This window comes from Zonotrichia albicollis, chromosome Z (genome assembly GCF_047830755.1).
Source record: "Zonotrichia albicollis isolate bZonAlb1 chromosome Z, bZonAlb1.hap1, whole genome shotgun sequence".
Classification (NCBI taxonomy): domain Eukaryota; kingdom Metazoa; phylum Chordata; class Aves; order Passeriformes; family Passerellidae; genus Zonotrichia; species Zonotrichia albicollis.
In genome coordinates, this window is record NC_133860.1 from 4380937 (window position 1) to 4403408 (window position 22472).

The 22472-nt window shown below is 37.5% G+C and overlaps 1 protein-coding gene across 5 annotated transcripts in view; it reads left to right on the forward strand.

The window, feature by feature from the left end:
• MCTP1 (multiple C2 and transmembrane domain containing 1) overlaps window positions 1–22472 on the forward strand; it is a 216245-nt gene that overhangs the window by 51571 nt on the left and 142202 nt on the right. For all 5 annotated transcript variants that reach the window (XM_014268925.3, XM_014268926.3, XM_074532482.1 and 2 more), the window contains exons 2-5: window positions 8112–8226; window positions 11827–11969; window positions 14675–14754; window positions 15304–15409. In XM_014268925.3, the coding sequence (XP_014124400.1) occupies window positions 8112–8226; window positions 11827–11969; window positions 14675–14754; window positions 15304–15409 (444 nt within the window). The remainder of the gene's footprint in view (window positions 1–8111; window positions 8227–11826; window positions 11970–14674; window positions 14755–15303; window positions 15410–22472) is intronic.

A 22472-nucleotide genomic window follows, 5' to 3' on the forward strand; every position in this document is an offset into this window, starting at 1 on the left:
TTTAATGGTGCAGCAAACTCTGGGAAACTGGATGCTACTCATGAGGATAGTTTTCTGAAGAAAAATAACACCTCAGATGTGTAAGTGGAATAACTGAAATAAATTGTTCCAGTACTTCAGGTGAACATGCAATGCTTTACTCAAATGGATAGACTGAGGTATATTTAATCACAGTTTGTTATTTCTTGGTATAGGTAATGAACTTTTTCAGGTGATTGTTTCAAAAGTGAGGCAATCTACCTGAAATCTGCACATGGATTCTGCAGAAAGAATTTTATTTTGTGAACTTTGGCAGAATATGCCCATTTTAAGCACACTTACTCAGTGTCACACGTTCATTATGTGCTGTTTAATTTCTCATAATGAAGTGCTGTGAGACGTAGTTTACCTTCCAAATAACCGATCCCTTATCCATAGTAGGAGGGTTTTGAAATAACCAAATTTACAAAACTTTTTTTAGTGTAACAATACATTATCATTTGTCTTTAGAAACTAAGGAGACAGGCACATTATGAAAATTAAAGAAAAGGAAATCAAAACACTCACTGTTGGGGGCAGTGTCAACATTGTGTGTATGCTGTAGTGTGGAGTTCTTGGTATAATACATCTTTATCCAAGCATCCATCAGCATCACTCTTCATGGTGTTTCTCAGTCCATACTCATTTGCTTTGCCCTTTTTCTATCATGGAAGAGAAGTAATGAGTGGCTTTGGGACGGGTTCTCCGCATGAGGGCCCAGGAGAATTATGCCTGGAAATGACTGGACGATGTGGAGTTAAGGAAGCATCAGTCAAAAGGGAGATATCTTTATTCTCCAAACAAACATCTTTGCTTTTTCTCTATGGAAAATAGTGACGGTCTTTAAAATGCCTTTAAACGAGAACAGCAATGTATGTGATACTTATAAATGCATTAATTGTTTTCCAGAGCTGCAGTTAGGGAGATAGCAAATGTGCTAGTCCTTTTGTGAACCCTCTCACAGCAATAACTTGAGTGCTCTGCCTTTCATCTGCAAAGTAAGGGGGAATTACTATGCTGCTTCCACTGGTCAAAAATGATGCCTAGAGGGATTAAATGAGAGGGGTATGGGCAGTATCTGGTATGTGAAGACACAAAAGTACACAGATCCTTCCAAAACCATTGTTTCTTCCTGAGGAGAGTGATTCTGATACATATTCTTTTTTCTTTATGAGTGATTAAAAAAAAATATTATTACTATCTTCTTATATTTTTTTAGCTTTGAGTGAAAGCCGGAAGGATATTTAACTCCACCATTTTGAAAGTATAAACATAGATAAAATTACAATAAAGGTGTAAGGCTGACCAAGGCTAGTGTGCCAGTTTGTGTGATTTCTGAATCCATAAAGCTGAAATGACTGCAAAATGTAGATACATAGAGATTTTAATGAAAGACTTTTCACTTTCCACATTCAAGTTTCAAGCTAAATTGAAGCAAGATTTAGGTTACTTTCATTCTGAATATCTGCAGTTTGGAGCAGTAGTCAAATGATATTTGTGCAGAGCCATTGCTACCAGCTGGAGGTGAGCAGTATTGCTGGGCAGTTGGCAGCTCAGAAGGCTAACTCAGATTTGCAGATATCTACGTGAGACACAAAGCACTAGGGAAGTTCATTTTAGAAGCAGTTTAGTGTTGTTTTACTGATTGTGATACTATTGCTATATTTACTTTAAAACTAATTCAATTTAATTCAAATTCTGATACAATTACTAAAATGTAAAAGAGAACTTTGTCATATAATTTAAATAAACAAACTAATTCTGGATAACCCATATTATGTAAAAAGTGTTTATATGTATTTATATAAATAATTGGGATTATTAATATGGAGAATTGAGGTAGGAATATATTAGGATTGTTTTCTGTAGTGAAAACATGGATGATTTAAGTTTAAATACAATGATTGGAGATTATTCAAGCGAATGTGGTATATGGCATTTATGTTGACTTCAGGTATTTTTCTTATTTTGAAACGGAGACAGCTACTTGTTCACAGATCATCTTGGATTTGAAGTGACACCTCTCTCTGATTCCTAACTGAATAACTTTCATCTACCATGTTTGACATCACTTGCTATGTAATTCTGCACTCTTCAGGCAAGTGAGAGAATTTTTTTGTGTGATAGTGCAAATTTTTCTAGAGGTAACAGAAATGCTAGCTGCCAGAAAGTGGAATAGTACTGCATCTGTCTGACACTTAGTTTTTGGAAAAAATAGGAAAAAGAAAATGCGGGAATGATTTTAATGCTTAGCAATTCAATAATTTTGGAAATTTGGGGTCTGATTTTGGCAGGAAAGAAATACCTAATTTTTGTATTTTCAGGTTTTTTTATTTTCATTTCCTTAGTCCCTGCTTCTATTTCCCCTTTTACTTTATGCATGCATCATGTATTTGTGAGTGCAAGTGCATGTGTACTTGCAAAAACGTACTCAGACAAGCCATGTAAGTTCCAGTAATCTTAAAACCAAAATGGCACAGAACTGCTCAGTCTTTCCTTGTCTTGGAAACTGAGTAATTCTGCAATAATTCTTCTGAAAGTCAGGTCTAATTTGCTTCATGATGACTTAAATTTATTATGCTTTTTTTCATTTTTGAAAAAAGATCATATTTGGGATTTTTGAGTGTGGGCAACTTGTTTTCTACAAGCACATGTAGAAAGAGGCTTCATGTTTGTTGAGTCATACATAATATGGCTTGATGTGTCTTTGAAAGTAATGGGTTGCTTCACAGAGAAAGACTGAAATGTCCAGGGAATGGTAACAACTTTTATGAACACTGCAGCATAAATGCAAAGCACATATATAAGCTTATTTTGAAAAATTTAATATTTATGTGCATCTTGTATCTTGGACATACTCTTCTCTTAAGGGTTGGATGGGATGGTAGTTCTGAATGCCAACTGCAGCACTGCCATATGAGGGCAATTAGAAGTGTGTTGTGGTTTGAGAATAAGTAAGTTTTCTGGGATATGCTGTGGTCAAGCCAATAGGTGCTCAGATTTTAATATTGGCACCTGGTGTGGCCACTGGGGACATTGGATACACCTCTGAGAACACAGGGGTTAAAAAGCAGAGCACTCCTGGGAGAAGCTCTCTTGGGTTCTGGTGAGGAAAGAGTTCGGATCTCTGCCCCGTTCAGCTGCTGCTGGCTGGGCAGGGGAGGGGAAGCCATGCGGCCGGGTGAGGTAGGCTGGGCCTGGGACAGCGATGGGACGTGAAGAGGCCGCCCGAGGATGGAAGGGTGGGAGAAACACCAGGAGGCATCGGGCAGCCCCCCAAGAGAGAGAGTACAGCCTGTGCCTGGGACTGTGCTATCTTGAAACTTGATAACTTGTGCCGACAGCACAGTCGAGAAGGAGAAGAAGCGGGGGGTTGCAGCGAGAAGGTGTCCCGCCGCTTGTGGGAGCTTGGGGTGGGCAGAGCCCGAGCTTTTAACCCTTTTTCGGACAATGAAGGCTTTGCAGAGCATTAACCTTTCCTAGCAGAGAGATAGAGATAAAATGGAAGAAGGAAATGGGCAAGTGTGAAGGTCTGGGCAAGTGAAAGATGCCAGAAGAGTGGAGAAGAATCTTAGGTGGGAAAAGATGATGAAGTGACCTTGGCTGGGCTTTTCTTGTATAGCCCATGGACAGAACAATGTTTCCTGTGACACAGAGACTGCATCCATGGGGAAGCAATGGCTCAGAGCCAAGAGGGTTCAGTGTTGGTACCCCTTGGCCCCAGGGGGTGAAATCTGGGGGGGCCAGGTGTCCCGAAAGTGAGAGACTGTGCTCTTTTTTGGAACAGGACAGAGCATCCTTGAAAGGAAAACCCTAGGAGCAGCTCTGGTCCATGTGCAGTGGTGAGAGCACTGGCATGGAAGGAAGAGGTCACGATGGCAGATATTCTCCAGGCAGTGCCATGAGTGACATGGAAACACACCAAGGTTTCAACTGTGTTTCCTGGGGAAGCCTCTGGCACAAGGACTCCTCTCCTCTTGATGAACTGAGAATTGATTGTCTAAAGGGTGGTGATGGACCCTGAGTTGGTGATCTGAGGGATGGATGTATTGGAAATTTGATGGGGGGAGAAGGAAATGTTTTTGGGAAGTTTTCATTTTCCCTGTGTGTTTCTTGTTATTTAAAGTTGCAGTTTAGTTAATAAAGTTTTCTTTTCTTTATTTCTAAGTGGGGGCCTGCTTTGCTTGTTCCTGATCACATCTCACAGCAGACACCAGGGAGCATATATTTTCATTGGGGCACTGGCATTTTGCCAGACTCAAACCATGACAAAGTGGAAGGCAAGACAATGCATTGAGGAAAGGTAGCTAAGGTCAGCATATACTTTATTTACTATGACATTTCAAATCAATAAAAAATCACAAGATGGATGAGGTTTGCAGGGACTTCTGGAGATAGATCAATCAAACCTCTTGCTCTGAGCAAGATTGCTTGGGACAATGTCAGAGCAGTTTTCAGGTGTCTTCAGAGACACTCCCTGGGCTGCTTAGTTTGGTCTGGGTAAAGTGGCTCATTCTTGGTACCAAAATTGGCCAGATAGAAATATAGGTTCTTCTAACACCGTTTTGAGTATTAGAAATCAGGCATCCATCCTCTCAGTGACCAGCATTTTGCTGGTCACGCAGAGGATCCTTCCTGCAATCAAGTGCCTTGAATGTCAGGTAAACAGAGCTTTTAGCATAAACAACAATTACATATTCATCACCTATCCCTGATTACCTAATGTATATGTATTACTGTATTTTACAAACCACACCCCTTGTCAAAGTCCTTATTTGGCCCTTCTCAGGTCTTTTTTGGTGGTCTTTAATGTCCGGTGTCCTTTTTAAGTGGCTTTTCCTCAAACCCAGCTTTTGAGTTAGCACAGTGTTACTGGTTTGTATAACTTCTGCTTTGTCAGCCTTGCAGAGCTGAGCTGGCATCCTGCTTACATTTTGCACAACTCCTGTTTGCCTAAGTTACATCCTTTATCTATTTCTCCAGTGTTGTGCTATTCTGTTTGACTGCCCTTATGAGAGTAAAATGCTGTTCTGTTCCACTGCTCCTATCAAGTCTCCCCTTCTCTGGAGACTAAATTCCTTAAGGGAGCTGGTCTAATATCTGTATTTCATTTTATGTGTACAACATTACAACAACTGAGTCACAATGCAGACTAAAACACACAGAGCAATTATTATTGCTTGTTATTAATATGGTGACAATTACAAACATGTATTAAAGTCCAGCTGGTTAACCATGAAGTAGGTTTGATCCAGATTTCTTCAGATCCCCAGGAAGTGTCCACAGGAAGTGTCATCTTGAGCTGTGCTTTGTCAAATTTGTGTTTGTTTCCAGATTTCCTGGACATTTGTAGACACTACCATTTTGATCAATATATACAGGGCGACTGATGTTAATGACAGTGCATACTTCTTGTGATGCCAAGAGAAAATCTAGTGCCGTTTGTTTTTGTAAAGTGACATGTGACAAGCTCTTAACTTCTTTCTGCAATGCAGTAATGACATCTATAGTATGATTTTCTCTATATATTTTATATAAATGTTTTAATCTTTTATATGTATATCTTTTTATATAAAGAAAATTGTCTTAATCCATTTTTGCCTTCTCTAATTCACTTACTCCTAGCCAGGCTAAAAACCACCATACAAAGCTATAAAATGTTGTCACAGCAGTAGCTTAGGTGCTCTGCTCTTGGTCGCTCAGTTACAGCATTTAAGGTTCATTTTATGCACTCCAAATAGCTTCTTATTCATAGTCCTGTGGGCACCTGGTCTTTATCAATTATTGTTATGTTAAGGACTAAGGCTTTGAAAGTACCTTTCCAGCCTAGGGGCAACACTTTATGAGTTTTATTCCCACATATCCAATAACATTCTGTTGCATTTGGTATTGGCCAAGGATGGTTTACTTTAGTCCATATGAAGTGTTTGAGTGCACTGTGTGTGATTTCCAACAGAAGTTCTGATTTCAGTGTCCTGTTCCTTTAGGGGGGTTACATCTTTGCACATATGTACGATCCTAAGAGATGTTGGCAAGTGCTTGCACACTGACTGGTTTGTCTACTTCTTGGTAAAAGAAGTAACCATATTAATTTCTTCTGGAACTCAGTTGCTGTAAATGGTTAAATAGTTTCATTAAAAAAACTGTTACACAACCCCATAGAAACAGGTTGGGGCAATATATTTCTAGGATGAAAAGAAGTGTAAAAATAAGAAAATTACTTCCTTCAGTCCTTGAAAAACTTAGAGTCTAAATCCCTCTGCTGGCAATTCATTGTTTGTAGGTGACCCATTGTGTTTGTAAGAAACAACTGATAAACCCAGAAGGATTTGGCATGATTGCAGTAGTTGCTTTTCAGAGAAGAGAACATAAGAGAGTTTTTAATTTGTGATAAAACAAGGGAGGATAATGACATGGGAGAAAGGTGGAGAGAGCAATGTAGCAGAACTGGCAAGGAAGCTGTGGTTTCTTTCTTGAAAAATGTTTGTCATCTTAGTGGAGAAATGGAGAAGTTGGTTTTATTTTCTTTTTTGCTGTACTTTTGCTGCACTGTCTTAGGCTCTGCAAGTGGTGCTGCAGAGGTAAAATTTTATATTGGATTTAAATCAATAAATGTTGCTCCAAATTCAGGATATGGAGGCAGATGGAAAGAAGAGCAACTTGTTAGAAACTCTTCTGTTTGTTTTTTTTACTGCCAGACATTCTTTGTCCCTCTTTCACTGCTGTGGAAACAATGCGGATGCCAGTGTGCATTTTGGATAGCATTTTATGTGTGGCAGCAAAAGTTAATGTGCTAGGGCTTGAAGTTATGACTCTGAAATAACAAGAATAAACCAGGTATTGAAATGCCTTTATTTTGTGTCTTCCTTCATGCTTTGGCTTTAGTATTACTTTAAAAAGAAGAAAGGGTTTAGTAGGAAGAAAGAGATAAAACTGGTTTCTTGTTGAAATGGTATATCACTTCATACATTTTCTGAGATATTTCCATCATGCAATTTTTTTTCTTGCAGAGGACCCATAATCACATAATAAAACATTGATAGCACTACTCTTAAAAGATTTAGTTCCTAGCATGAGCATATGTCAATTCAGTGTTCAAAGTGTGTAAGAGATTAAGCTTTTGTATCTACTGTGAATGTATAATTGATTTACTTTTTCCAGTCTTAATATTAAAAGTGGTGTTCCAAGTGTGTGCTGTAATTGGATCCTACATAGAGAGATATGTTAAAAACGTTTTTGGAAAAGCTTGTATATACTAAGAAATATAATTACTCTACTTTGTATTTTGGACAGGAATGTGTTTATTGTTCATGAACTCCAGAGGGCTGGGGAGTTTCTTGCATTCTGACTTCCTTTATTGTATTTTCTTAGGACACATTTTATGCAGATAACTAATCTAAGAATATTTGCCCTGGCATACAGAACTACAGATGCATTTAATGTCTTTATGGTGATTTTCCTGCCTCAGCTTCCCTCAAAACTCTCAGGAAAAAAATCCACATAGCTTGCAAAGTACAGCAGTAGAGCACAAAATCTTAATTTATGTATGTTTATTCAATGCATATGTTATAGCTATTGAATCAACAGAGGATTAGAGTATACTAGTAACGACTAGTCCAAATAATACTATAAGGTCCAGCTTTGTATTTTTCTTACTTATTTTGCTTTAGTGGGCCAGGACTAGATATGAATGTAATTGCAACTGTAATTCTTAAAATCATCAAGTAGTTTGGATTGGAAGGGACCTTAAAGACTATCAATTTCCAACCCCCTTGTATCAAAGAATTATTTTTCAGCCAGTTTGGTGTTTTTGTTGTTTTGGGAGTTTTTGGTATTTTTTTGTTTGTTTGTTTGTGTGTTTTGTTTTGTTTTGTTTTGTTCTTAAAGGAATCTTGGTAATTATCATACTGATGAAATTTTCATACTGAGCTCCTATCCAACATCAAGGGGCAGATTCCTTGATGTTGGGCAGTAGCTCTGAGGTGAGGGAGTGGGATGTGGCCTTTTCTTAGTTCGGTAGGGATGATGTTATATATACCTTACATGAAACTTTTAGTAACATTAGCTATTGCATTTTTTTTTTTCCTCTCCAGAGAACAAATTCATTTGGAACTAGTAATGCAGATTTCCCCCCTGGGGACCCTGGAATGTACCAGTTGGATGTTACACTAAGAAGAGGACAGAATCTAGCTGCACGGGACCGTGGAGGTAAGTGAGCTGGTGAGCACTGCCTTAATAATTGGGAAGTTACATATTCATTGGGTAAATTTATATGTGGGTACTGAAATTAAAATATGCTGGGGAACATAAGTAGTGACTGGACAGCGGCTGGATGTGACCATGCAATCGCATGGTCTGAGCCCAGCCATCCAGACAGTTCTTAACCCATCTTAACCTCCCAGTGAGGAAGGCATCTGCCTAAACCATGGATTGCCAGGTTATCCAGGAGAATGCTGTGGGAGACAGTAAGAAAGGCTTTGCTGAAATCCAGGTACACAACCTTTCCATCATCCACCAGTACACAGCCTTTCCATCATTTACAGCCTTTCCATCATCCACCAGGCATGTCACTTGGTCATAAAACGAGATCATGTTGGTTAAACAGAACCTGCCTTTCTTAAACCACTGTTGTCTGGATTTGATCCCTTGATTGTCCTGTATGGTGCTGTATGATCACACTCAAGAGAATCTGCTCCATAGCCTGCCAAGGTACTGAGGTCAGGCTGACAGGCCTGTAGTTCCCTCGATCCACTTTCCAGCCCTTTCTGTGAATGGCCAGCATGTTGGCTAATCCCGAGTCATCTGGACCTGATGATAAATAAATGATAGAGGGCAGCTTGGTAAGCTCTTCCACCAGCTCCCTCAGTACTCCTGGGTAAATGCCATCTGGTCCCCTAGACTTGTAACTGCCCAAATGGCTTCACAAGTCACTAATTCCTCTTGTATTACAAGATGTTTATTCTCACCCCTGTCTACCAGCTCAAGGGCTAGTTTCCCTGAGAATAATTGGTCTTACTGGTCTTACTGTTACAGACTAAGGCAAAGACGGCATTAAGTACCTCAGCCTTTTTCTCATCCTTGGAAACAGTGTTTCCCCTTGCATTCACAAAAGGATTGTGGTTTTACTTGGCCCTCCTTTTGTTGTTAATAATTTATAAAAACTCTTTTAATTTTCTTTCACAGCAGTGGACAGATTGATTTTGGGCTTTTTTCTCTCTAATTTTCTCTTTACATGACCTAATGACATCCTTTTACCCTTTCTTAGTTGCCTGCCCTTTCTTACAAAGGTCATAAGCCCCTTTTTTTTCCCTTGAGCTCCAGCAAAAGTTTCCTGTTGACAAGGCTTCCCTGACAGCTCATCTCTCAGCGCATAGGGACTTCTGACTTCTGTATCTATAAGATTTTCTTCTTAAACTGTGTCCGGCCTTCCTGGACCTCTTTATTTCCCAGCAGACTCTCTGAACCAATTCCAGAACAGGCTGAAGTCCACCCTCCAGAAGTCCAAGGCAGAGGTTTTTTTCCTTAGAATTAGAAAGAATTAGAAAATCTGTCACTATGCCCAAGATGGGCATTCTGACCACCACATCTCTCACCAATCCCTTCCCTACTCACAAAGAGCAGATCTAGTGGAATCTCAACCCTGGTAGCCTCCCTTGCCAGCTGTGACAGGAAATTCAACACACTCCAAGAATCTCCTAGGCTGCCTCCTGTCTGCTGTGTTGAGTTTTGAGCACACATTCAGCCAGTCAAAATCTGCCACAAGAGCAAGAATTAGCAATTGGGAAATGTCAGCCAGCCGCCTATACAATGCTTCATCCACCTCCTCATCGTGGTTGAGTGGTCTGTAAGAGACTCTCACAAGGATGTCTGCCTTGTTGGCTCTCCCTGAATCTTGAGCACTCAAAGTTAACCATCACTATTCTTGAGCTGTATACACTGAAACACTCCATGATATCCAGAGCCACCCTATCACCTCTTCTTCCTCGCCTGACCCTTCTGAAGTGCTTCTAAACAGCCACAGCAGCACTCCAGTCAAACAAGTCATTCTACCATGTTTCTGTAATGGTGACTTGTCTCACAGCTTTTCTACTGCAGAATGACCTCCAGTTGCTCCTGTTTGTTATCCCTACTGGGGTCATCTGCTTTAGCTAAGTTATCAATTTCAACTCTGATGCTGGTGTGAGCCCTGCTGGGCTCATATTTAGTGTGCAATGTTTTATCCCCTTCTCCCTTCAAACCTACTTTACAGCACTCTCAATCAACCCTTCCAACTCACAAGCTAGAACCATTTTTCCTCTTTTAGATGTTCCAAGGCTGTCAGCAAAAGACTGATTTTTCCCTCTCTTGTCTTTCAACTCAATACCACTCCCACCTTAACCATGCAGAAGTTCCTGGTACAGTCAAGGGATGCTTCATTTCCAAACTGTCTACATGAAGTCAAGACCTAAGAGAATTCCTGAGGTTGTAGAGTGGTTCCAAGGAGCAGGGCAGTGGGCACACCATAATGTAGTGTCCATACACAGGATTAATTTAAATACATGATCTTTGACTTCAAAATCATTACCACTGTTTGAATAACCAAGGAACAAGTTAGTTGTGCTAGACAAAATGTTTTTGTGCCACTGAAATTCTGCCCCAGGAATTACAGGTGTGAATGAAGGTTACACATGAGACCACCCTATTCCACTGTTGTAGTTTTTGAAACAAGGAGATATTAACTTCAGGTGAAGAATACTGACATCTTGTGGCTGGATGAAATAATGCAAAGAATGCTGCTCATAACCCTTCTAATTTACGTTTGGAAGATCGTGTTGCAGTTTTAAAAAAAGGTACTTCTTTTGGATGTATTTTCCAGTGGATACAAATGCAGAGTTCTAAAATCTGCTGGTCTCTTGAAAAGCCCTAAAAGTTAAAGGAAGAAAAGGAGCCTTGTCTTACAATTTTGCTGCTATTAATGATGCAGTTGTGACTGAAGCTGGAGTTACTGTTTATTTTAAGATAGTCTTTGGTCAGTTAGTTTCACATGCACTCCTGAATGACTGCAAGTCCCTATGCCCACCGACCCTGAGACTCCTCCTCTCACAGGTGGTTCAGTCCTTATGATGCTTCCACATACACGTCCTATGCGTATGGCATTCATATGGCATATTTAACATTTTGTCATACCCATCAGGGTTGTTTTTCTGATCACACTTGTTAATCAGTTGTTTGAAGAGGCTTTGTACAGTTTTCTCTGGTGAGTAGGTGATTGTTGCAGAAGACATGTTGAGGGCTTTGTGGACAGACTTTAGAGTTAATTTTCTCATTGTGAGTGCTGTAGAAAGTGAGTCTATATGGAAAAGAAAAGCTTGGACACAATAAAGTCATTGAAGACTTACACTGGTGGCATCGGTGGAGTATGTGCCTTTTCAAAGGCACAACATAATTAGTTTAATGTTTTTACAGGAGAAATTTTAACTTTATAATCTAATTTTTGTTGCATTAATATAATATACTAGCCCTAGTATAGGACATAATTCTCTTAACTAAAACAAGTACTGACAGTATTTCATTATGACTTTGAGAATGGATTGCAAACAACAGAAAGTGATGCAAGTGCACATTTGATGTTAATGGAGTCAATTAACTGAGTATTGACACCCTGGAAAGTAATAGTTTGTGGCAATAAACTATTCTATTCAACTGATGTGGTTTTGAATTTGACTATCTATAGAAATTACATTTAGTTCTGTTTGAAGTAATTTAGTCTCCATTTCCTTTCTGAATTACAAAGACAGAATTAACAGTATAGATATGTATCTTTACCAGGAACAAGTGATCCATATGTCAAGTTCAAGCTTGGAGGAAAAGAAGTATTTAGAAGTAAAACAGTACACAAGAACCTCAATCCTGTGTGGGAAGAAAAGGCTTACATTCTTATAGATAACCTAAGAGAACCATTGTATATAAAGGTAAGACACCAGCTTACATATTTCTGATAAATTAGAATAGAAGAATTATTGAAAGAATTCAGGCTTTGTGATTTTCTGTATACTGGAAAATTTATTGTGCAATAGTGAGCACCACAGACTAGTTAGAATGAAAATAATTTAAGTTTTGTCTATAGAATGATGATGTCAGCATTTTTAAAAGTGGCAAATACAGGCATTTTTGTTAACTTCAGGTCATAATTGTTTTATGTTTCTTTAGTGTGATTTTAGCAGAAGAACAGAGAAAGTAAACTGTATTTCATGACCCATTTTATTTATGGAAATATCACTGCATAATGATGATATGAACCGTAATCTGTCCCATTAAAAGCAATTCGATGCTGAGGTCAGTTTTTGAGAATTTATTGAGATGTGTACCTGATTCTCCAAAGTTTTCTAATTCTTCTGTTTGTATGAAACACAGTGAGTTTGCTTTTATGTTTCATGCCATTTTCTGCTCTTACAATTTTTACATTGTAGCTCTCCCTAGTAAATCACATGTGAGGATGATTTTGTCCTATTAGAGACACCAATTATTCTGAAATATCAGATTGCTTGAGTTTAGATCAAAAAGTGGCCAGCAATGTCCTGACTAATAAGCAGCAGAGCCACTGGTATTTCTTTGATGTTGGTATTGGGATGAAAACCAGTAAAACCGTGATGATTTTTTTATGCCCCCACAGAAGAGAAAGGTGCTTTTCTGGCCCTGGTAGTTTATGGTGATGCAAAAGTGATTCGTAGTTGTGTAAAACAAAGTAGATAAAAATTATTTTCCCAAAAATGTATTTAGAAATCTGTAGTGCTAGGATTCAAAATAAAACATACATACATTGAAAATAATTTGGGAAGCATGGAAACTTGGCTTACCTATATAATTCTCTTAGTTGATCTGAAATTACATGATGTCTTAGATCAGTATCAGTCTTAATCTAAAATTCATGACAGAATTTTAAACTGAAATGCCAAATTGTAGATTTTTTTTTGTAGAGCAATGCCACTTAAACCTCTCTTAGGTATTAATCAGTATTACATTTCATGCTGCTCACATAAAGTACATAGTCACTAGAAAAGCTTAAAAGCTAAAAAGAATCTTCAAATGGCATTTTCATGCCTTTATTATGTTCAGTGATTCATAAGGAATGAACAGGTGAAAGAGAGAGGAAGATGCAAAGACTTGCGATGTAGCCACCTGTTTTAGTTTATTTATGCCAAGTATCAGCCCTGCAGTAGCGTGTGTATTTTTTTCCCCTAGGAAAAGTGTGTCAAGCGGTATGTCTAGCGTGCTTGCACTCTAAACACAATGTGTGAAGTAATTTAGGTTTTATAGCTCATTCAGATATTTTAAGACATTATTGAATTTTACTAAGCTAAAAATACTTACTTGGTATTTTTACCATGATAATTTGTAGAGGGAGAGAGAGGGAGTAAACAATTTTTACTTTACACCATAAACTGAGATTTCATATTATGTTTTCTTTTCCCACTGGAATGACTAACAGATATAGAAAATGCAAGGGTGAACACTCAGGTAGATTGATGCATGTGAGAGACTTGTGCTCACATCCTTGTATCCAACCCATGGAGTTGTGCAGCTGTGCTGTAGCCTTTGTCCAAAGGATTTCTGTTACTACTATCTTAACCGTGTCCATATTGACTTATTTGCAGAAGATGAACTGTTTTGCATTCTGTAATAGCTTCTGTAGTACAATAGTAGAAGTACGTATATTAGAGTTGAAGACCTTGAACCTAGTCCTGTCATATTTTCTCCTTTCTCCTTAACACATCACACTCTTACTTAGCTGAAGATATGTTCTCAGAAAACATCATATTTACCCAAAAAAGACAATTTACCTTAGAATTTGACTTTGATAATTGATCTTTTCCCTTTTTTTGGATTTTTTAAAATTTGTGTTGCATCATTTCTTTGTTGCTGTCCATCTTTTTTGGTTTTTTTCCCTGCAATAACTGCCTCTGGATTATTTGCTTTCCTTTCTTCAGACTTAGGAAGTTATAACCCATCTCAAGTAATACCTTCTGATGTACTGGCCAGATTTATGTCTGGATGTCAGTAAATTTATCAAGGTATTCTCTCTTTTAGGTAGCAAATTAAGAGGCAGAATTCTCCAAGTAAAGTATTAATTGCCATTGTTTCCTTACACATACCCCTTCAGTTTTAATCTTAGATTGTAATGTTTCTAACCCTTGAAAATTACATAGCCTTCAAAATGTACAATTATATTATTTCAAATACTGATGCAAGTGTTATAATAAAAGTGGAAGCACTTTCCATAACCATATCCTACCCTCCTGCTTCCACTTTGCAGGATTCATAAAGGAAACAATGTATAAGAAATCCGTGATTCTGCTTTGCTTTATTAATTGTTTTGATCTTCCTTCTTTCAGTGCCTGTGCTTATAAAAATTTTTCTTTTTTTTTAAAATTGCTGTCGTTCACATGCGAACTCTACACTAGTGTCTCTATATGATGCAGTCTGATTTATAAACAAGCAGTTTCAGACTTGATTTTCTGGCCAGAAAGTTTCAAGTTACTTTCAGGTAGTCCTGATTCAACAAGAGGAGGCATGAAGCTACAGCTCTGGAAAAAGAGTTTCAAGAATGATTCATAGTCAGAAAAGCTCTAAAGAAAGAAATATTTCAAGTACCAAATAATGCTTTTGTGCATCATAGGTATTTGATTATGACTTTGGACTTCAAGATGACTTCATTGGTTCAGCATTTTTGGATCTCACATCATTGGAATTAAACAGGTATGGCACAAACAAGCCTATGGAATAGTTATATATTTCTATTTGATAATGTCATGTTTGTGGAGTTGTAAGTAAAACATTATGCTAAAAAGTAATTACAGAAACCTACACAACATAAAACTAACTAAAGAAAACCACTTATGTTTAAGTAATTATTGTATTATGAATGTTAATTTATTAGCTGATTATGCAGATTTTCACAGTGTCTATGGAGAAGTTGGCTTTACAATCATGTTAATCTTGTTTTCTTATTAGCTTCATTGACAGCATTACCCCCTAATGTTTCAAATTTTTTGGTGTTTTTGACCCATTGATGTTACATTTTTTATTTAATTACTTCAGTACATGTAATACAGTACTTAAGGCGGAGTAAAAGTATTTAGTCTTTTTTATGAGCGTTCAGCAGAAATACTTTTAAGTAGAAATAGCGCAAATTTGTGCCACTGTTTTCCAAGTACCTTTGTATTAATTCAGATGCTTTCAATTCTTATGATTGAGAAATTTCGGAGAGTCTGAAATCCAAGTTAATGCATAGGTTTTGTCTCCTAGGCAAACAGATGTTACTTTGAGTCTGAAGGATCCTCATTACCCTGACCATGATCTGGGAAGTATATTCCTGTCAGTCCTGTTGGCTCCAGGAGACCAGCGAGAAGCGGTAATTTTATGTATTTTAATAAATGTCATCACTCCTGTGATTGATCTCTGGTTGGATGACATCAAGCACAAGAGTAAATATCAAATTATGAGATTAATTTGACTTTTCTAATTCTTTAGATAACACTGAGCGATGTTTCTGGTATAGCATAGCATATTTCACCTGAGTTGAATCCTCCCTTATATAGTTAATAAGAAGGGGTTCAGATGGATCAGGTAAAGTCAGTTGTAGGTGAATAATGATGATTAATATGGAGAAACATCAGTAAACCATTGGTTAAAGAATTTTGGACCTAGTCTGCTATTTCTAGATAAGAGTATTTGAATCATATTCCATGAAAAATAAAGTTGAAAAAGGTAGTGTTTCTGCTTTTTGGCACCTAATGTTAAAGGATTATTTGATGCTTTTCAATTTTTTGAATTTACATTTCAATTATGAAATTGTATAATTTTCTAAGTTCGTTGTAATTCCTTCATCTTACTTTTCTGAGCTGCATAGTTGTAAGTGAAAATAGTTTCCAGGTTTCTAGATACTCGTAATTGTGACAAACTCTATTATAATTGCCTTGTTTTGAAAAAAACAGGTGTCTGCTAAGGAAGGCAGGAGTCTCCCTTGAAATGAAAAATGCAAACCCCCTCCTTCTGAATTACTATAATTTTGAAATTACGGGGGCTCTCAGGCAAAGATATGGGAGTAGGAATAACAGTTCTTTATTAGGAAAAAATTTTAAAAATGCAGTAATACAGGACAACACTGACAGAGTCAGAATACAACCTGACACCCTTTGGGTCAGGGTGTTGGTAGCGGTCTGATGCTGGAGTGACAGCTGTGGTTCTGTTGGAGCAGTGATCCTGTAGAAGGGTGTAGTTTTCCTCTGAAGGTGGTGTAGGTGGGCCTGGTCTTCTTCTGGGAGTCCAGTGGAAAAGAAAGCTGCTCCTCTGGGAATCCAGAGGGAAAAGGCTGCCTGTGGTGTTCCAAATCTCAGATTCTATCCAGGTACGAATTGGCTCCTCCCTCTGGGCAGAGCATCTCCCAATAGGATGATGTAATTTTATCAGTCATGCAGTGACACTCAATGGCCCATGAACAGAAGATATCTCCCCTGAGGAGGATGGGTTGTGGAAGAGATAAAGAAAACTGCCCCACCTGGTTTTAACCAGTGGCCCAATTAACAGAAGAAAACTGCCCCACCTCTAACACATGGCGATAGAATACACACCCCCAGCCACATCTTGCATTTCCAGCCTAAGACAATAATTTACTAGCATTTATGACTTTTCATGAACAGTAGAATTATGGCAGAAATAGAAGAGATTATTCTTACTATGAGAGGTTGTAAAATAATATGGATTCCTTTGGCCTCAGCTAGGCTGTAGGGAAGCATTTGGACCTTGCAGCTAAATTTTGATTTAAACATGCTGTTTTCAATTAAAGGAGAAGACTCCACTAAGCAATGGAACCTGTGAAATTGGAGCAGTGTTTTGTTGGATTTTTTATGCCAGTCTCTTTCCCACACCATAAGCCACCGCTGTGCAGCCACAAAACTCAGTTTACTCACAAACTTTGTCCAGGCACTCGAACACAGAGACACATGCACTCAACCCTCTCATGCACCTGCAGCACAGCCTAATTTTCAGAATCCTCCAGGAGGAAGACTGTTCTTGATGCCCAGAGCTTATGCAGGAGGTATTGCAGCATTTACCAGAAGAGTCAGGGTTATAACGACCTCTGATGGACTGTGCATCACAACCATGGGCCACGATCACCCATGCATCACAGAAGCCACGGGTGGTGGTATCTTTCTTCTATTGTTTATTTTTCTTTCTTTTTCTCTTTTGAATTTTCCACTCTTAAGATGATCATACACTCTAAGACACCTAGAGATGCTTTTCCAATGTTACACTTTTTTTCCCCCACCAGTTATGGTTTTAAAGCATTTATTCTAATAAAATTTTTTATTACATTTCTTATTTAACATTGTTTTGGTTTATCCACCTCTAAGGATCTGTTAACAATGAACCTGTTTGCCCTGCCTCAGAGAGGGGTTTGCAGCAGAGGCCAAGAAAAAGCATTACTCTGATGAAAGTGTCCATGGATATGGTCAGCTGCATGGTTTTTGTAAGAACATAGATGTTTCTGTATGCTGCAGTGTGAGGCATCCTGTTGCACAGGACTACTGGCAGATTCTGCTAGTGTTCTTTTCACACTTTTCTCTGAGCTAGTATGAACTAGCCTAGTAAGTCAGTTACTGGAGCTATTTTGGAAATTACTTTATCCTCCGTTAATTTTCCTCGTGGAATTCTGTTAGCACTTAATAAAAATAATGAAACATGGTGGTAATGGGCATCTAGCTTATATAAGGAGTGTATTTTCCTTTTTTTGTTAGCAATATGTTTGTCCATCCAGCTCAGAATTCCATCTTGCAAATTTACACCACAAGAGTATTTTTTACTTAAATTAAGAAAATAATTTAATTTTGGACTTTTTTTTTTATTTGGATAAGACCAGTCCAGTTGGAGTCAGGTGGTACTTGCCCTGTTTTTCCAAGTTTCTTTGACACTATCCTGCCATAATCCTCAATCATGCAACACAGAAACACTGTATTTTTATGTGATATTATATGGACAGCACAGGTTTCCTTTCTTCATCATACAGAGAGGGTAGCTACTAGGCTGCCTCCTGTTTTCTGCTAGTTTACCAAGTGTTCCAGGAGTTTAGAGGTGAGAAAGTGAAATGAAGTCACTACAGTGTAACATGTATTTCATATGGGTGTTCATAAATTAGCAACTGAATGTTGAAAGTATTGGGTGACTGTAGCATTTCTGGTTAGCAAATATTTTGATATCCAACTGACCGGTTATAATAGGATGAAGAATTTGGTTTATGTTATTACACATTTCATTATTAGATTTTTTAATTTTTCTCAAGTCACCAGATTTTCTTCCCATTTAAACTATTATATAGAACTTCAGTCTTAAAATGCCCAAGATTCCAATTAAGAATCAAATGCCTAATCTGAAGCTTAATATTTATTGGAAACCAGTCTTCCCAAGATAGGATCACAGAACAGTTCTGGTGAAGTTGCAGTAAAATCAGAGAATTTTGTCACAATGCAGGGAAGATGACCCACAAAATTAACATGTAATTGCTGTGTGTTTAATGTGTTAAGGGTTTAATAGTTCAAGACTCAATTAGCTTTTTTCTGTTACTACCTGTGCTTAATTATTTATTAGCTTTTATTTACTGTTGAAGGAACAAGTATATTACAAAATCTATCACTCCAGTTGAACTGTCATCTTTGGCTAGTTTTGCAAAGTTTTGTAATAATGATGGTATTTTTATTGAAATGAAAGAGATGGAGGTCAATATATTTTCAAATGTTATGTTAGAGGATTAAGACTAGTTCTTGTCTACTCTTGAAAATGTCCAACATATAAAGCAGCACTAAAAGCAACTCCCACATTCCCAGTCTGTGTAGCATGCTGCTTGAATGATTGATGTTCCCCTTCTACTTGGATATTTCTATACAGGTAGTAATTTGAGTATCCTTGAAATATATAAACAAAACCTGAGCACTTTTAAGTATGCATAAATGACTGATGCATGGAAGACACAGATACACCGTCTCTTCACATCATGTGTAATGTTTTCCTGTCATTGCAAATTTCCTTAAATCCTGTTGGTTTGATATCCCTATATAGCATACATTTCAAATATTAATTTTCTCCTGAATAGGTTTTAATTTGTTCAGGTGATAACTCTTACATTGCTCGCAATTGAGAGTTGTAAGTAATTATGTAATTAGGGTAATACTTTTCCACTTTACGTGACGTGTGTGTTGTCATACATAAATGGTGTGAAATTGTAAAGCTGAAGATTACAGAAATTGGCTGGAAGTACTTAAATTGCACTTATTATAATTCCATATGTTTAAAATGAGTGTTTATTAAGACCATGAGGGAAATGCAAAAATAGAACAGCTTTAAAACAAGAAGTGTTAGATTTCCCATGCTGCCACAGAAACCACATGGTGATTTGATCCTGTGTTTTGGGCAGGTCTCTAGCCATATTTCAAACTGAGCTCTTTAAAACAAGACTTTGTTTGTGATGTGTTGTTTGGTAACTTTTTGATGTGGATTATACTTTCCAAAGAGATCCTTTCACTGCCTGAACTGCAGCGAGGCTGTTTTGGAGGTCATGCACTGATGTGCAGGTAAAGGAAAAGTCTTCTGAGGATGTGTTGTTGGAGGACAGGTCTCACAAAGCATTTTATTGATGTTGCAAAATAATTTAGCTGTATGTTACAGGAAAATACATCCTCTCACACTGCCTAAGAAATATTGAAGCTTCTGGAGGATAAGATACTCCAAGTGCAAGTTTGAAATTAAATGGGACAAATTCAGGGGCCTAGTTGTATATTGCCACCTGTCTGTGAGAGAGGTTATTATTGCAAGTGATTTTAAAAATACGCAGCCAATTTGACACAGTAATAGATTGTTTTGGATGAAGACTTGAGGCTTGAAAAGAAATCATAGAGATATTTGGTCCACACAGGAGCATTTTTTCCCTTATCTTTCTGGAAAAGATTGTGATGAAATTCAGATTTTATATGTACTGATTGATGAGATGATCTTGGGAGTTACAACTGGAAAGCCCCACTTCCTCAGATAAAAACATTATGTTAAGGGATTCAGATATCAATTAAGAATATTAACTTAAATATACAATCATATAACTGTACATAAAACTATGTTACACTGACTAGGAAAGAGGATTATTTATTTTTGAGTCCTGATGAACTGTGAAAAGCAGTGCTTCAGTAGTTTAAATTGTGTTTTTTAAGTACAAGATAGTGGACATAATTTCAATCATAAAGAGATTCAGTAAACTGGTTTAATAAATAAGGACACATTATTTTATTTTTGTGGTACATTTTATTTGAACAAAATGCAGAAATAGCCTGCAGTTATTGAATACTATTGTAGGAGTATAGGTAGATAAATCAAAATTTCTAGAAAATCTTTTCTGTATCTTTGCCATTTGCTACCTGGTGCTTGTCCAAAAGGCATTAAAATGTGAATATTTAAAGTAATAATCTTGTAATCTCTCTTAAGACTGTGTACATAAATAGAAGGATAGCACATCTAAAGTTATTAGAAGACCTGTTCTTTTGATTTTTAACATGTAAAGGCAATTGATTTGTTGTGATTTATGAAAAAATCATAAACCATGAATCAAAATTAATTAATGAATTATTTCTATATTACTATAAAAATTAGAAATTTTTTAGTGTTCAAGGGAAGTTTAATCTATTTCCAGCCTAATGCAGTAAAGTTCCAACAATTAATTTGTGTTTGCTTTGTCCTGTTTAGCGTTACTTGTCCTTTACATTAATGCCTCATTTCAGTTTTACTGTTTGGGAGAACAGATAGCTTAGCTAATCAGTGCAAACTAAAAAGACATAAAACAAATAAATATGAGAGAAGTATGTGTATATAAAAATGTTAAAACATGTCAGCTCTAAAGATTTGTTAATTTTAACTCTATTAATAAAAATAATGTGATTATGATGTACTTTCTGTATTTTTCAATAATTTGTCATTTTGATGACCAGTTTAAAAGAAGTCAATAGTAGCAATTGATTTTTTTTCTTAGACCTACTCCAACAAAGCTTGTTTTATTACTTTAATTCTGACAGTGTTTATTATTTCCTTTTGGATACATGTGGTGCTGTGTATGACAGTGTGCTCTTGTGATTTCATGCATGTGTACCGACTTCCTGGACATTCTGTTTGGTGTTGTAGTCATAGGTGCCGCAATGCATGTGAGTTTTTCTGGCTCTTTTTCCATCAGCATTCAGTACACAGATTCCACCACTGGAAAACCTGCAGTAAGCAAGTTCTGCAGAGCTGCATGTCACCCATTTCTTCACTACCACAGCTGTTCCCTGCCTGGGTCTTAACAGGCAATTTTCAGCTATAGGAAAGGACAAAGTTGGTAGCTTGATAAGAAGCATTGCCTGGGGACCAGCAGTGACTGGGGACAGCCGTTCATCACTGCCAGCAACCTAACAAACAGAGAAAATGGAAAAAAAGGGAACATATGAGTTCTACTTGAATATTATTATTTATTGAGATTAACATTTAAGGCATTGGTTTTTTCCTAAAACAATCTGTCTCAAATGATGCTTAGTTTTTTTTTTGCTTCATATAAAACTATTAACACTAATGTTCTGTCAGTTTGCTTGCTGTCTTAAATCATATGTTGCATTGTTTATTTATTTATTTGTCAGAGGGACATTAATATAATAGAGAAAAACTCCAGCAATAGACTCAGGGCATGGAATATTTTCAGATTAATAAGTTCCATGTAAATCATCCCTAGGCTATATATTTATTTTATTGGCTTTTGAGGATGGTTATTATGGCTTCAGCTTATCCTGCTTTAGCTGCTAATGATGCCATTTACTCAGTAAGCGTGGCTGTACCTTTCTGAACTCCTCAGAGTTGAAAGAGTCGTAGGGTGGTTTGGTTTGGAAGGGACCTTAAAGATCATTTAGTTCCACTCAACCTCTTCCTCTACATCAGGTTGCTCAGGGCCCCATCCAACCTGGCCTGGAACACTTGCAGGAATGGGGCAGCCACAACTTCCTTGGCTGACAAATTCCGATGCCTCACTACCCTCGTAGTGAAGAATTTCTTCCTAGTATCTAATCTAAACCTGTATAGTTAATTAATCTGTCAGGACTTCCTCTGTTCCTTGCTCACAGCCTGGTCTGAAGCTGAGTTTGTGCTCTGACCTATAGCTTTGTAGGATTCAGAAATGACAAGGAAGGGAGGAGCAGTGCTGTGTTGAACAGGACTCAGGAACTCAGATTTTTTTCAGGGCCTACCATGAGCCTGAAGCTGTCAAATTCTTACGTGCCTTTCTAGAAAAATGAGGTAAATGGCATTCTCTAGCTTAATGAAACATTTAGTATATTTTCCAAAGGCACAGTGCAACAATTATTATTAACTTACTGCAGTGCGCTTAGGACTTAACTGTCCATAGCAATTAAAAAAGT